General features: G+C 32.6%; 1 protein-coding gene across 4 annotated transcripts in view; it reads left to right on the top strand.

Annotated features, from left to right (window-relative positions):
• Window positions 1–317: 317 nt before the first annotated feature.
• LOC139528709 (uncharacterized) overlaps window positions 318–16,069 on the top strand; it is a 30,483-nt gene continuing 14,731 nt past the window's right edge. The window contains exons 1-2 of one of the 4 annotated variants that reach the window (XM_071324838.1): window positions 318–356; window positions 14,266–14,402. In XM_071324838.1, coding sequence (XP_071180939.1) covers window positions 14,270–14,402 — 133 coding nt within the window. In that variant the 5' untranslated portion in view covers window positions 318–356; window positions 14,266–14,269. Of the gene's footprint in view, window positions 357–426; window positions 571–1,436; window positions 1,534–5,787; window positions 5,809–14,265; window positions 14,403–16,069 lie in introns of those variants that run through there. The other 3 variants (XM_071324837.1, XM_071324839.1, XM_071324840.1) reach the window with 3 other exon arrangements.

Genomic DNA, 16,069 nt, shown 5'->3' with positions numbered 1-16,069 from the left:
ACTAAGAACAGTTCTGAGAGTACTTGTAGTTACTAACAGCTAGTTCAAAGCCAATAAAAACTAATTTAAAGAATCAATGCTTCTAAGACTAAAATTTTATGACTTCATATTAAGTTGTATGTTTGAGGATGCTTCAACTGTACCTACTATGTACAAAAATAAAATATGTAAATATTATTATTTTTCCATGGTTTTTTTCTTCATATTTTATTAGTTACATTGATAAGTAACCTGTTATTAACTGCTACACACTATAAACACAAACTAATCAATATCAAAATATTCCCAATTGTCCCACATTTAAACTTCCCAAAAATATAACTATTGTTATAAAAACAACACAGTCATTCTTACATGTAAGTACAAAAGGGGTAATTTAATACCAATAAGACGATAATCCAGTTTTAATTTCAATTTGAATATAAATGTAAACATACCAGCTAAAGTCAGTCGTCTGGCTCAAATCTATTGAACCATGTTGTATATTATTGTATATTATTGTATGCTAATTGAATCATGAAACGGACATTTTATCGACATCTCACATTGAAAAGCAACGAGTGACTACAGGTATGTTACGTACATTTCAGTAGTTCGGATTTCTGAACGTTTAACTTGCTCTATCTACATGTATTTATCTGCTTTGTTTGCAACACCACATTTACAAGTTTATTTTCAATGTCACCTTTCATTTTTTTTAAATGATATCTAGATACACAATGAACTTATAAAGTTCATACTGACCTTTGATCAATGGTCACTCTTTCATGGCTGACCAAAATCGTACGAATCCACTTTACCTTTTTATAATCGGGTTGGAAACAACCGCCCAAATGAAGGATATTCCTTGACAAGGGATTATTTTGGTGTTAAAAAAAAAAAAAAAAAAAAAAAAAAACCCAGATAGTATTGAACTGTATATAAAAAAAAGTTTCACGGCGAACTTCTGATAGGCGGAACAAATACATGGTGACAACTTTGATACTGCCCTGATCTATAAAATCTCTACTCGTCTATCTTTACATTTTTTTTTTTTTTTTTTTTTTTTTAATATTAAACATATTTTATTAACAATCACCTGTTACATCAACCCTCAGTTGCCCAGGGAAGCAACTAAGGGGGCCCCAATTTTTACAGTCTCATTTGTGGGGGAAAAAGCAAATGAGAAAAAAACTCCCACTATAAATTATTAACATCGATCAACTTTTATAAATATTATCTATCCTTGTACAAATGTACATGCACCTGCAATCATTATCGATCTATATATCTATACATCTCACCATATATAATTATTTGAATAAAGTATGTTTTTTATCTTTATTTATTTCTCACAAAGGCTACCTGTATTTATTAAGCAGTTTCAATTTTATCGTACATCAAGTCTTTTGTTATGCTAATTTCAATTACATTGAATTTCTGGTCGAGTGATCATTTACCAAGTGCGATTTGTTAAAGGGATGTGTAGTTCATTCATAAAAAAAATTGGATTAATGATTTTGATTCCCAATAAGAATTAATTTCAAAGATATGGTGAGTAAATATTTGTTTATAATATGAACCTGTTGATACAACATGTCGTGTTACAATAAGATGATATTATTAGTTACATAGTGTGCTAGTGAATCCCAATATGGAATTTACTGACCCCATATATACCGTATTACGTCACTAGCACACTATGTAACGAATTTATCTTACCCGACTATCTTAACGTGTGAAATTAAGACTAGTGATTCTCAAAACGAGCAAGTCTTCAATACTGTTAGCGCTAAGAAAATACTTCCATTGATCCTACAAAAACAGATGCCAACAATAACGACTTGTAAGGTTTAAATGTGTTTTATGAATTTGTTTCAATCTTAATCATCAATTTCTTCGTCTGTTGGAACTTTTAAGATTTTTTCTCAGTACCGTTTTGTTTTTTACAAAGGGACATAACACCATTACTAACTGTCTATGAAATAAGCCCCGCCCCTTCTTACCTAATAAGGAATATAAAGGGACGTACATGTAACTCCACTACTAACCGTGTATAAGATAAGCCCCGCCTCCCTACTAACCTAATATCAAATATACACGGTTTGCACGCGGACGCTTTTAACCAATCATATTCCTGGAAATGTATAGGAGGTAAGATAAACACGAATACATACACAACAGAAATTACATGTAGGGAGTTGAGAGCAGTGTACATATTATTATTCAATCAGTATCAAAGAGGTCATTGAACTGACCTGACCACGCAAAATATATATTTATATACAAAAAATGTCACACATAGTAGAAAAGGCTTCGATTTTCGTATTCGGTTTAAGATAGTTGAGCAAAAATTGCATTTCATGTGTTATCATATTTAAAATCACCGATTTACTAATCCCTTTCTTTTGATATTTTGCGATATTTCTAGTTTTCCAGATAACCCATTTCGTGATTAAAAGCACCGTATCTAAAATTTGGGTATAAGATGCATCTGCATTAATGACCCCAAAAATTATACTTGTTTCCGATTTTTGTAATTTTTGGATATTTAATTTTGAACAAAATTCCCTTATTTTCTCAAAAAATTCCCGCCAAACGTCTTCCACCAGTTTACAATAAATAAAAAGATGAAATAGTGATTCTTTTTCATTGCAAAAGTGACACTTCCCGTTTGAGCGATTCATTATTTGTAACTTTTCTTCAGTGTAAATTATATTATGTAGTAACTTCCATTGAAATTGTTTAATTTTCCTGTTAGCTAAATTCTTGTTCAAAGTTTCCCAAATGTAATCCCATGGTAGTTCATTCCCAAAATGTAAATTCCACTTCAACTGACTATTTGGAGCTGTTTTATTCTCATAAAAGTATCTAATATCTTTATGGCACAATTTTTTGGCATCAACGACAACTCCATTTTTTATAAATTGACAAGAATTTATTAATTTTATAGGTCCATCAGAATGACTATATATATATATGTATGCTAGAGTCTGTTTTAAAACGTCAATTTGTTGAGGTGTTAACAAAGATTTGATGCGGCTATATTGTGCAATCCAATTCCTTTTATCTTTAAGACTGTTAAAAACATCAAAAGAAGTTTTAAAGGATTTACAAAAATGTATTGTTTAAGTCCCATATATCTTTATTTTTTTTTCCACTGGAGGCAAAATTTGCATAATATAATGCATGTCCCTTGAACTTAAATTTACAATTGCCGAAAATATTTTCTTCTAAAAGGTCCTCTTTCGTGACCGATTTTTGGATTTTCTGTAAGTTAGTCCAGGAAATTAAAAGTTCTTTATAATATTTGGACATTTGTATTTGCCTAAAACATGTAGTGTCCGAACAAGAACATATAAAAAGTCTGTATCATATTTTTCGTCTAGTGACGTTAACCAGTATTTTCCTATTGCATTCCCTTTTTGTGTTTTTGAGTTGACAATACTGTACATACTTTTCACTTGTTTTGATTTAATAGTCCCTTAAGTTTATCATTCCTATCCCCCCTTTTTCTTCCGGTAAACAGCACACTGTTCTAGCGATTTGGTTTGTTTTCCCATCCCATAAAAAGGACCATATAATATTATTTATTTGTTTTTCGTATATATCCGGAATACCTCTCATTTCAATTTCGTATCCAATGACGGACAGTACAAAGGATTTAATAATTAAAACTTTTCCCGTAAATGTGAGATCTCTTGATTTCCAAACTTCCATACAGCTTTTTATTTTATTTATTTTTTCTAACCAAATTTGATCTAAGTCCATCCCGTATCCATGTAGTACCCCTAATGCTTTCACAGGACGTTTACACCATTTAATTTTGTTAAATTTTAAACATCGATCCATTCCCATTCCGCCCTATCAAATGCTTTTTGTTGATCTAAAAATAATATTGCACCCTCCTCATCTTCTAATTCACAAAAATCTATAACATCTTGGAATAATCTATTGCCTTGAAAAATGTTGCGCCCTTTGACAAACCCTTTTTGATCGAAATCAATTATTTGCGGTAATACATTTTTTAACCTTTCCGCGAGTACTTTGGAAATAATTTTATAATCCGTGTTCAAGAGCGTTATAGGACGCCAATTTTTTATGTCTTCTCTCTCCCCAGACTTAAACATAAGAGTTATCATACATCTGTATTGAGATTCACAGAGCAAATTGTTGTCTAAAATTTCTTTAATAACCGCCCGAAGTCGTCGCTTATCAAATACCAATACTTTTTGTAAAATTCATTCACAATTCCGTCTTCCCCAGGAGATTTATCAAGTTTCAAAATTTTAACGGCCTTACTTATTTCATCTTAAGATATTTCCATTTCACACATTTTTTTTATTTTCCTCACTTAGTTTATGATCTATATTTTGTAATAGATTTTCTGCAGCATCCTTATCCTACCCCTCGGATGTAAATAATTGTTTGTAAAAAGACACTTGTTCTTCTAGAATAGATTCTATATCGTCCTTATACCTTCCGTCTGAACCTTTTATTCTAGTCCAAAAATTTTCAGCACCCCTCTTTTTTTCGAGTTTAAAGAAGTACCCTGTTGATTTTTCGCCTTTCTCGTACCAGTTAACCTTAGACCTAATTCTGACTGCCTCAGCATTCAATACTTATAATTACTTTTTTTAGCTATGATCATGAAACACGAAATTTATAATTGTTTTATTTAATTCACCTGTGCACTTTCACGTGTCATCATGAATGAAAAGTTTTATTGAGTGATGCAATTGCTTTAGGAATAACACGTGCTGTGTAGTTAGCCAATCAGAATAACGTATTATGATGAAACATACATCTAATGTAATTATTTCAGGAAGCATTATTATCATTACAAACAGACGTAACTCATTTTTTTAGATAAACCCATAGTAAATACAATCACAAATATTAATGGTGCGTCCACTTAATTGGCTAATATTTTCACTCGTGCAGCAGATATATCACTTAAAAAGCTAAAAACCAAAAAAAAAAAAAAAATACAGATAATTACAAAAAATAGTTTGATAAGGATCTGCAAACTTTGAGACAAAATTTGATGAATTATGGAAAAGTTTTTACAAAATATCCGAAAGATCCATATGTAAAAAAACATTTTTACAAACTCTATCGTGAATACAACAAAAGAAGAAAAATAAAGCAAAAAACTTACAAAAATAATTTATTACAAGAAATTTGAAACACTTTATGACAACAATCCTAGTTTATACTGGAAAGTTTTAAGTAATTTACTAGAAAACCACCTAGTGAAAAACACTCAGATACAAATGAAAACTGCATTACACCTTCTATGTGGTTAAAGCACTGTCAAGGATTGAATGAAGGAAAAGAACACTTTCTTTCAAGAATAAATGAATTTGAAGGAAAACTAAAAAGCTTGGAAAATATAAAATGTTTCAACGAGCTTGATTTTCCAATACCTCAGAGTGAGATTGCAGATGTCATATCAAAGATTAAAAAGAACAAATGTCCAGGTTTGTATAAAATCACAAACAACATGATAAAATGTAGTCGGTCAGCTCTCTTAAAATGTTTTAAGAAGCTATTTTATGTGTGTTTAAGCTCAGGAATATACCCTACAAGCTGGGCAGAGGGTTACTTAACACCATTACATAAAGCACATGATATTCATGATCCGAACAACTATCGTGGATTGACAATTACAAGCTCGATAGGTAATTTTTTTTAATTCACGTTTTGACAAGTTTTTAATTAAATTTAATATTACAGATGAGTGTCAAATTGGTTTTAAAAAGAAAGCAAGAACTTCTGACCATATGTTTGTTTTGAAAACGATTATTGATAAGTATTGTAATTCAGGTAAAAGAAGATTGTATGCCTGCTTTGTTGATTTTCAAAAAGCATATGATACTGTTATTCACACTGGTATTAAACTGAAACTCTTGGAAATCGGTGTTGGATCTCTATTCTATAACATCATAAAGAAAATGTATGCATTGATCAAATCATGTATCAAGATAAATAATAACTTAACAGAACGTTATGGTGTCAAGCTTGGTGTTAAACAAGGGGATAACCTTAGCCCTAATCTTTTTAATATTTTTATTAATGATTTACCAAAATACCTACATACTATAGAAGATACTATAACCTTGAACAACCGTTCGGTTCATTGTTTAATGTATGCAGACGACATTATTTTACTATCAAGTTCAAAAGAAACTTGATTTACTTGATCAATATTGTAATGATTGGTGTCTTACTGTAAATACCAAAAAAAAAAGTATTAATATTCAACAACGCAGGCAAACATACCCAACATATATTTAAGATTAAAAATTGCTTGAATATGTAAATAGATACAAATATCTTGGTATTCACTTTTGGGCATCAGGATCATTTTCCTTTGCGCAAGAAGAACTGTATAAAAAAGCCTTAAAAGCATACTTCAAATTATCAAAAGATTTATTGTCACTGAATCCTTCTGTTAAAACTAGTATGCATGTTTTTGATCATACAATTAAACCAATTCTATTATATGGTTGTGAAGTGTGGGGAATGTAAGTTCGGTAAGGGCCATATTTGGCCCCAATTATAAAGTTCATAGTTACAAGCCAATAAAGGTTTTAAGTTGCCTTAAATACATGGGAGAAAGTTAAACAGAACTGTTTTTGTCAAAGTTTAAGTCTAAGACGTTGATTTTTACATCCCAAAAAGGTCAAGATAAGGGATTTTGGTGAAATTTGACAAAATGAGCTGGATTTCAACCAAATTAAGGACCAGGAAACATAGAGCGCAGGCGTCGACAAACTTAATATTCAAATAAGACATGTGAAATGTCTTCACAAACATTATTTTAAAAGATCTTTGTTGTCGACGTATGCGCTCTATGTTTTCTGTCCAATAATCTATTGAAATTTACCTATTTTCATTACGAGTGCAACTTGTGACGTCATAATGTAACGTAGAAACGTAAAGTTTTCAACAAAATAGCTTATTTCCTATCTAGTCACTATATTAGCTTTAATTTATTGTGATATTGGTCAATACATCCGAATTTGAAATTTACGCTAAAAAAGGGGGCCATTTCAGGACCTGACTGAACATACTCCTTTAGGAATGGCTTGTTAACCTTTCATCAAATTTATGATAGATGTCAAGCAGAAAAATTGCATCTACAATTCTGTAAATATATTCTTGGTGTCCACTCAAAGGCAACAAATATAGCTGTTTTATTTGAATTGAGCAGACTTCCTTTATATTTCAATGTTGTAAAAGCTATGGTTAAATACTGTAACAGCTTAATAACATATCAGTTCATATCTCCACTGCCAGATTGTGCTTTTCATTAATCAATATTTTTATCTGATGCAAAAAAACCTTCATGGTATAGTAGTTTCAATGTGATATTATATAATTAAAAATTATTAAGTCTGCTAACTCAATGAACATCCAAAACATACTAAATGTAAGTAGTAAGTTTATAAAGAATTGTTTTTTTTACAAGAATGGGAGCAGACATTACAAATACATGCTGGTAGTAAACTATGCTCTTATGTTCTTTATAAAAATAATTTTGTCTGTGAAAAATATTTATCTGTAATCCACAATGTTGATATTAGAAAAAATCTGACAAGGCTGCGTGTTACAGCACACTCCCTAAAGATTGAAAAGGGAAGGTATCAGGGTATTCCTCGACACGATAGAACTTGTACCAGATGCTCAAGTTCTGAAGTTGAAGATGAGTAACATTTTCTTCTTAATTGTACCTCATTAAACAATGAGAGAAGTACATTAAGGCGAAGTGTACGTAATTGCACGCCTCTAGCGGAAAACGGGATTAAAAACGTTCGTCGTTAGTTACGCAAGTTATCTCCCTTACTCCAAGAAAGGACACACGAAAGAGAAACTACTTTCTGCGGTCTAGAATAAATCCAACAAGCACTCCTATGCTGTCTTAAACCTCATAGAAATTATCTAAATAACACAGCATTCTGAACGTTGTTCTGTGTGCAGCCTGACTTAAAAACACTGGGTTTTTTTTTGTTTTTTTTTATAGACGCGTAGGAGAAGGCATTTCGTGTTTATGATATCAACACTAACAGAAAGAAAAAACGCCTCACAACAAAATTATAAACAAATAAACATGTAACAATTTTTCTTCTATTGATATCAAATCAATTGAAATGAAACCTGAATTGACCCAACAATATCGTTTTAAAAAGCCGTAGTCTTGAACGGAAAACACAGTACTCAACGTAAAGTTTTATAATAGGTTACAAATAATTAATGAAAGACGTGTGAATTTAATTGTTTAATTAAAAAGACGTTGAAATGTTCGTATTTTTCGCAATTGAAAATTTAAGGACATGATTTATATTCATATTAGAAATCAGACGATACCAAGAGAATAATTTGACCACTAGTGCAACACTTACAGGTCGGAAGAACAAAGACGGAAAACAAACAAAAAGTAAACAAATTAGGCCCCAAAAATTATTCAGTAACTTAAAAGTTGTCTCACTCTAACATTTATCTTAAAAGTAAGTAAAAATTATATCATTCAACTCCCAGTTTCAACTTTTTCTACATGTGCAGAAAAACAGGTGTCTTCTATTCCGTCCGCAATTTATGGGAAAATTAAATCTAAATTTAGAACCATATTGAAACTGAAAGTACACATGTAAGATAAAATATAACATGTCATTTCTTCTTTCACAAATTCCAATTTCGAAGAGATATATAGCGAAACCTGTTTTCTTTTATTGTGCCTGTGTGCATCATTCAAAATTAGAGAAGTCTCAATTCAAGATTATGAATGAATAGAATATAGAATTACGGGGGGGGGGGGGGGGGGGTAGGACCTTTATCGGAACTCCGGGATCGGGTGTTTTTAAGCTCGGGATTTCGGAATTGACCCTTTCGGGATCCGGGAATTCTATTTCCGAATTTCGGGTAGTCGGGATTTAAATTTTTTTAATTCAGGACCTCGGGATGTCGTGTTTTTAAGCCCGGGATTCGGGATCTGGATCCCTCCGTCCCCTCCTCCCTCTATTATGGTTAAAGAAAAGAGGTCAGGGAAGTTTTGTAATACTTGTTACTGTAATCTAATATTTAGTGGAATGAGAGGTGAAATGTGTTCAGACTATTACATTTCGATTTTTTTTTTTAATTTAACCCAAGTTTACTGCAAGGGGTGTTTATCGACCTAGACGATTATCCATGAGGATTTCGCAATCGGTCAGATCTACGTTTTTTATCGAATATTTCAAGGCTTTTTGACTATCAATGTTGACCCCCCCCCCCCCCCCCCCCCCCCCCCCAAAAAAAAAAAAATGATTGGATAAAATGAATGGATTACCGCCCCTATTTCAAACTAAAGTCCTTTAAACTGACTGGTATTCTAATTTGTTAAAAGAAAAAATTGGTATCTCTCATATTGATTCAATACCGTAATGCCGAAAAACAATCATTTGTTTCCGCGAATTCCGAACAGCTAGAAATATATTCCCGAGTTTTAATTTGAGTAACTCGAATAATTCAAGCCCTTTCCATGTTCGATATTCTCCCACACGAGAAATGTAGCATTCGTACATTAGCTGAATAATAAGAATGAATTATTCGGTTACAATTGATGTAAATCCCGAATGCACATAAAAGTAAAGGTCCAGTCCGACTTTCGGGAAAGGACTGTTGTAGATTTCAGATTGATTTCCAGAAATAAAAATCATACAAAAATGTTTGACGCAAATATTCGTCTTCAGACGTGTAAAGTACAACGGTTACTAACCGGTCTGGATTGTGATAAAAAGAAGCGCATGCAATGCATAAAATATATAATGTCGTGGGTCAGGAATGTGTTGAATTATAGAGATGCTTATGCGGCACAAAGATAAGATTAATTTACCCAAATGTACTAAGAATTACCACACAACTTAAATTTACTTAAATATTGATTTGTTATCCTGTGCCAGACAGATGGCTGATATTCTGAGAAGAGACCTTGATGAAATGAAGTTTTATGGGAACAAAGATTTTGAAAACACGTCTCAGTGTTTAGATTTTAACAAAAATAAGGCACCAAGGTCGAAAATAGTTCTAGTTCATAATGAAGAAAATGTCAACCGTTTTCTAGCTTGGCGATCTCCGCACGCAACCAAATATAATAGACAAATACAATACAATAGTACACAAAACGTAACATAAAGAACTAAAGACCGAGCAACACGAACTCCAACAAAGCGGTATATATTTCATACAAGTATAGAACTATATGAAGCGTCGTAACTGTTGCGGCGACGTCAATAACGTTGTCGCTGTTTTTTTGTTTTTTTTACACTCAAGATTCAACTTTAACAGGGTATAGCTTGAAAAGTAGCACGGTTGCTAAGGACTTTCTATGCACCAATCGATTCCTCAGACATTTTAGAATCGTCTCATAAATTTAAAAAAAAATCGATTGTCTAATATAATAGAAAATCTTGAAAATGTAACAATTCCTGCCGAATTTCACGATTTTCCCTATATATCCTTTGTAATTTTGGTGTATGATGCTGTTAACTTCAACAGCTCGTATCTCAAAAACGAAAACGGTTACCCCCTTTTCTTATTTTATTTTCCGATTTATTTTTACAAGCAGAATCTACATGTAAAAATTTTTAAAAATCCATTGTGTAGTTTATTTACGTACACTTCGCCTTAATACGTTCTGCTAGGAAATATTGTGCTAATTTTGATATGTTAACAATTAAAGACCAGTTTATTTGGTTAATGAGTAATGAGAACAAGGATATCTTGTATAAAATGTGTGATTTTATAAAACAAAATGAAAAATACTCATGATTCATACCATTGTTTGTATATTTTGTGTATTCTCTTTTTTTCTCTCAGAGCATTGGGACAGGTTGTACTAAAGGCTGCATCCAAATCCAAATATTTTTACACAGAAATTTTACACAATATATTACTATGTCCTTTAAGCACCTGCCCTTGGTGGCTCCTGCACATGAAGAGGCTTGAGTGTCCTTTAAGCACCTGCCCTTGGCGACTCCTGCATATGAACAACAATACTATTTGCTCATATGCATCAGCCAATAGGAAGGACTTAACTCAAAGTAATTTTTTTTCTATAATGGATGTGATGCTGCTTCTGGTGCATGGTCAATAGTCACTAAACATACAGGTTTTGATATGTGACTACATGTATTATTATTAACTTAATTTATATTTCATGTTTTTTGTCAAACGTATTTCTATTTTTATTTTTGTTTATTGTCTATTGCAAATGTGTGATAAAAAAAATCAATGTACTGATTATGCCCGTAATAGGTCCACTATTGGAAATAAAATATATCTTATCTTATCTTATATAACAAAAAAATATATAATAAACGAATCTGTATACTTGTGGATGCAATATTTACGGTGGCAGAATGCGGCCATGAAAGAAAAAAAAAATATGTTGTTCCCTCAAGATACTATGTCGTTCCCTCAATATGCTATGTCGTTCCCACAAGATAGTTATCTCGTTCCCTCAAGATACTATGTCGTTCCCTCAAGATACTATGTCGTTCCCTCAAGATAGTTATCTCGTTCCCTCCCTCAAGATACTATGTCGTTCCCTCAAGATGTTATGTTGTTCCCTCAAGATAGTTATCTCGTTCCCTCAAAATGCTATGTCGTTCCCTCAAGATACTATGTCGTTCCCTCAAGATGTTATGTTGTTCCCTCAAGATAGTTATCTCGTTCCCTCAAGATACTATGTCGTTCCCTCAAGATACTATGTCGTTCCCTCAAGATAGTTATCTCGTTCCCTCAAGATAGTTATCTCGTTCCCGCCAAGATTTTAAAATTGTATTGATATATGATTCATTTCGCCCTTCGAAGCGGAACTGTAGACATGGCCAGATCTCAAAGTAGAATATTTGCATAATAATAATAATGATATAATAATTCTGTATTTAAAGAGAATAACTGAGAGGGGATAGGAGGGGTCCTGATCCAGAAATCCCTGGCTTAAAAACACGAAATCTCGAAATCCCGAATTTAAATAAAGTAAATTCCGACGTCCCGTAATCCGAAAAAAAGAATTCCCGGATCCGAAAGGGTCAATTCCGAAATCCCGAGCTTAAAAACACCCGATCCCGGAGTCCCAGTAAAGGTAGCACTCCACAGTTAGATGTGTAGTTTCGCATTTTGGCCCCTGAGGATTTTTCAAATATAAGAGCTAGTGTGCAATAAAATTCATTTTTGGATAGCTGAGTATTAAAATAGCCTTCGTATTGGGTTTATATGAACATCAATATCATATAATGTATGTAATATAGGCTGTTTTCTGTATGACAGTCCGTATTTGTATGTCCATACCATACATTGGTCCGGCAATTTTTGTAATGTTTTTTTCCAACTTTTTGTCGCACGAACTTTGTGATTAGATTTTACGAAAAAAATTAGGCGAAAGACACCCATTTTTATTTGATCATTAGGAAGATTTATGAAAACAGTTTCTAAAAAGGTATCACTCAAAAGCATTGAAATTCTAGTTTGATCCTAATTTTGGGGGGATATGTGACATGCATGTTTACCCCCTTTTTGCAATATGTTATGGTAAATAAATGCAGAATGTTGCCATGGATACACAGAAAAGGAATTATTTTTCACCCTTTTAACATTTGAAAATTAAATCTAAGGAAGATCCTGATTACATACATATGCACATGTACAACACAAACAGTTAGGTTAATGTATTAGAAATCCAGGAATAGGAGATGATAAAACATTTTGTGGCTCATTTTTAATTTTATTTTCTAAGAGGGTGGTAAAGGGTTATTTTCGTGCAACGTTTTCGGCCTTTTCATTTTGCGTGTTTTCGTGATTTGGTGTTTTATTTCTCGTTTTCTCGTGTTTGGTTCGATGTGCGTGTTTCGTATTTCCCCTTATTTATTTTCCGTGTTTCGTGTTGAAGGTCTTAATTTCTCGTTCTTGCATTGTTCCGCATTTGATTAAAAAGTGAATTGGAAGTAACTCCACGTCTTTACTCCACCGTTTCGAAGTTGGAAATAAAGAATAAATCAATATAATTGTATTGCTATGTTGAGGGAACGAGATAACTATCTTGAGGGAACGACATAGTATCTTGAGGGAACGAGATAACTATCTTGAGGGAACGACATAGTATCTTGAGGGAACGAGATAATTATCTTGTGGGAACGACATATCATCTTGAGGAAACGACATAGTATCTTGAGGGAACAACATAACATTTTGAGGGAACGACATAGTATCTTGAGGGAACGAGATAATTATCTTGAGGGAACGAGATAACTATCTTGAGGAACAACATAGTATCTTGAGGGAACGAGATAACTATCTTGAGGGAACGACATAGTATCTTGAGGGAACGAGATAACTATCTTGTGGGAACGACATAGCATCTTGAGGGAACGACATAGTATCTTGAGGGAACAACATAATTTTTTTTCTTTCATGGCCGCATTCTGCCACCGTAAATATTGCATGATTTGTTAACTTATAAAATTATTTAATATTTAATTCGCTGTTTCATAATAAGGCAATAAAAAGCCTAATTTTTATTTACCCCAAAAGTACATGAATAAATATCTTGATATGTACAAATTAACAAAACACGTTTTTCTCTCGAGGTACAATCCTCATGTTTAAATTTGTAATTATACCTTGATTCTTCGGATATCTGATTTACGAGATTAAGTGCGCGATTGTAGTTTGTTTAACACCCGGTGGTAAATATACGTTGAAAGTACGTCAATATGTACGTTTACAGTGGATCTTCAAGTGCCCGTGGTCACGTCATGTTTAAACCCAGTGTGTGCGTTTACCATAAAATCTTATTGTGGTACATTACACAAGAATTTAACCCTTAATCAAAATGTGTTCTATATGATTTGTACTGGTTTGGTATACAAAATAACAGGTAAAACTTTTTTTAGATAAATAAAATCATGCAAAATATCTCGGGCACGTTACATTTCCTTCAACTTTATAGGCAGAAATAATTATGACATCTTGGGCATTTTCATTTTTTTCTGTGAAGGCGTCACACAATTTAAAAAAAACGCCTTTCAAGACGTCATAATTATTTGGACTACCCTAAATTTTATTTTTTATGTATGATTTATTTCAAAAAAATAAGACAGGTTGGGACAGTTTTATTTTTTACTGTACAGAGAAGATTAAATGGTAAACTCATGATAGATCCATAAAACATTCTGATTATAGTTTCCAAGGAGACAAGAAGTGACTTTTTTTTAACTTTCCTCTTTGCTTTTTGATTGGTAGAGAAATGAAGACGAAAGCATCCACATCACAGCTAGTCGTTCGGAATCTGGTTGTTTCTGTGAAGACAAAGCACATTCTTTATGGAGTTAACACAGGGGCACAAAGTGGAGACCTTCTTGCCATTATGGGTCCTACAGGTAAACTATCGTTTAATCAATCATTTTTGGGACTCTTCATAGCTTGATTTTTTTTTATATGAACCAAGACTCCGTGTTGAAGACCGTAAAAAAACATGTACTTTGACCTATAATGGTTAACTTTTATAAATTGTGACTTGAATGTAGAGTTGTCTCATTGGCACTCATACCGCTGTCCAAATAATTATGACATCTTGAAAGGCTATTATATGTTTTTCTTTTTTAAAATAGCCTTCCAAGACGTCATAATTATTTGGACTATCATACCGCATCTTCTAATATTTATACATTACATATACTATTTTGAACCATGAAACTTTATTTGATACCATATTTCGAAAACTTGCACTCAGTTTATGAAAAAAAATCTCAGCGATTAAAATGCAGACATTTTACATCAATGCCATGTATTACACATATTTTCTTTCATGCAAATGCTCTTTTTCTTCTTCTTCCAATAATTTGCTTACCACCTCTGGTGTAATAACGCAAATGAATTATCGCATTGTTTCTTTGTTATTCAAACACATTTTCCTATTCTCGAGACGATTTAAAGCTTTGCGGATTGCATGTCGTTGAAAACTATTTACCTCCTGACCAGATGTATTTTTTTTTTTCATTTGTGTTGTAGAGTACCTGCCCCATCAATGTCTATCCAACAACTTACAGTGGAGATAACTTCTAACCTCTCATTAAATCTGTCAGAATCTGTCAGGAGAACTGTTCTAGGACAGTACGTAGAACTGTCAGCCTGACACCTTTTAGTCAGTTCTAGCTAGAACAGTTCTAACCTAGAACTGATTTGGTCAGACTGACTCATATAACAAAATTATTTGTCCGCATCAACCAAAAGAGACCATATGTGACAGCATCAACCAAAAACTGACCATATTTACACTTTATTATGTAAATCTTAATATATATATAGCCGCATAGTAAATCACTTATAGTTACATATCACGATGGATTGTATAATTCAAATGACAGCAATATTGGAATACATTGGCTACAAAAAAAATCCGCATCAATTTAGAGTACCAGCAAGTTCTCTTTTTATTCAAAATATTGAATTGTAAACAAATTTCAGTAGTTTCGATATATCAAACTGAGTCGTTTTAACAAAATTATTTGATCGCATCAACCAAAACTGAACATATTTTCACTTTATCCTGAAAATATATATATGGCCTCATTGTAAACCAATAATATTTCTATGTCAGGACGGATCGTATGATAAAAATGACACCAACTTTGGAATACATTACACCTTATCGCTAATCCCGGCTGACCCAGCCGCTCGAACTTTTGAAGCATACAACAATCACTTTTCCATTGTGGCATCAGATGTTTTGTTTTATGGCGTCAAAATTTTACGTGAACCTGTGTGATATCCAGTAATGGCGGACAATTAGCGATAAGAAAGGGCGTAATGCATTTCCGCTAATTTTTCAAAGTCCCAATGCTACGTTTCCGCAAATTTCAAGTATACGTTTCCGCAATGTGTATTTATTACTTTTCCGGAAATTTACCTGGTAAATTATAAGTATTTGAATATATATTGACTTGAAAAATGTTGCTATGTCCTTATACAGAGACAGGTGAAAGCAGTTTCCAAAATTACCTTTATCGTAGATTAGAAATTCTCGAGACATTAAGACAAATAAATT

The sequence above is a fragment of the Mytilus edulis genome, chromosome 6, assembly GCF_963676685.1.
Source record: "Mytilus edulis chromosome 6, xbMytEdul2.2, whole genome shotgun sequence".
NCBI lineage: Eukaryota > Metazoa > Mollusca > Bivalvia > Mytilida > Mytilidae > Mytilus > Mytilus edulis.
Note: the sequence above shows the minus strand (reverse complement) of the source record. Positions and strands in the feature narration are given on the sequence as shown.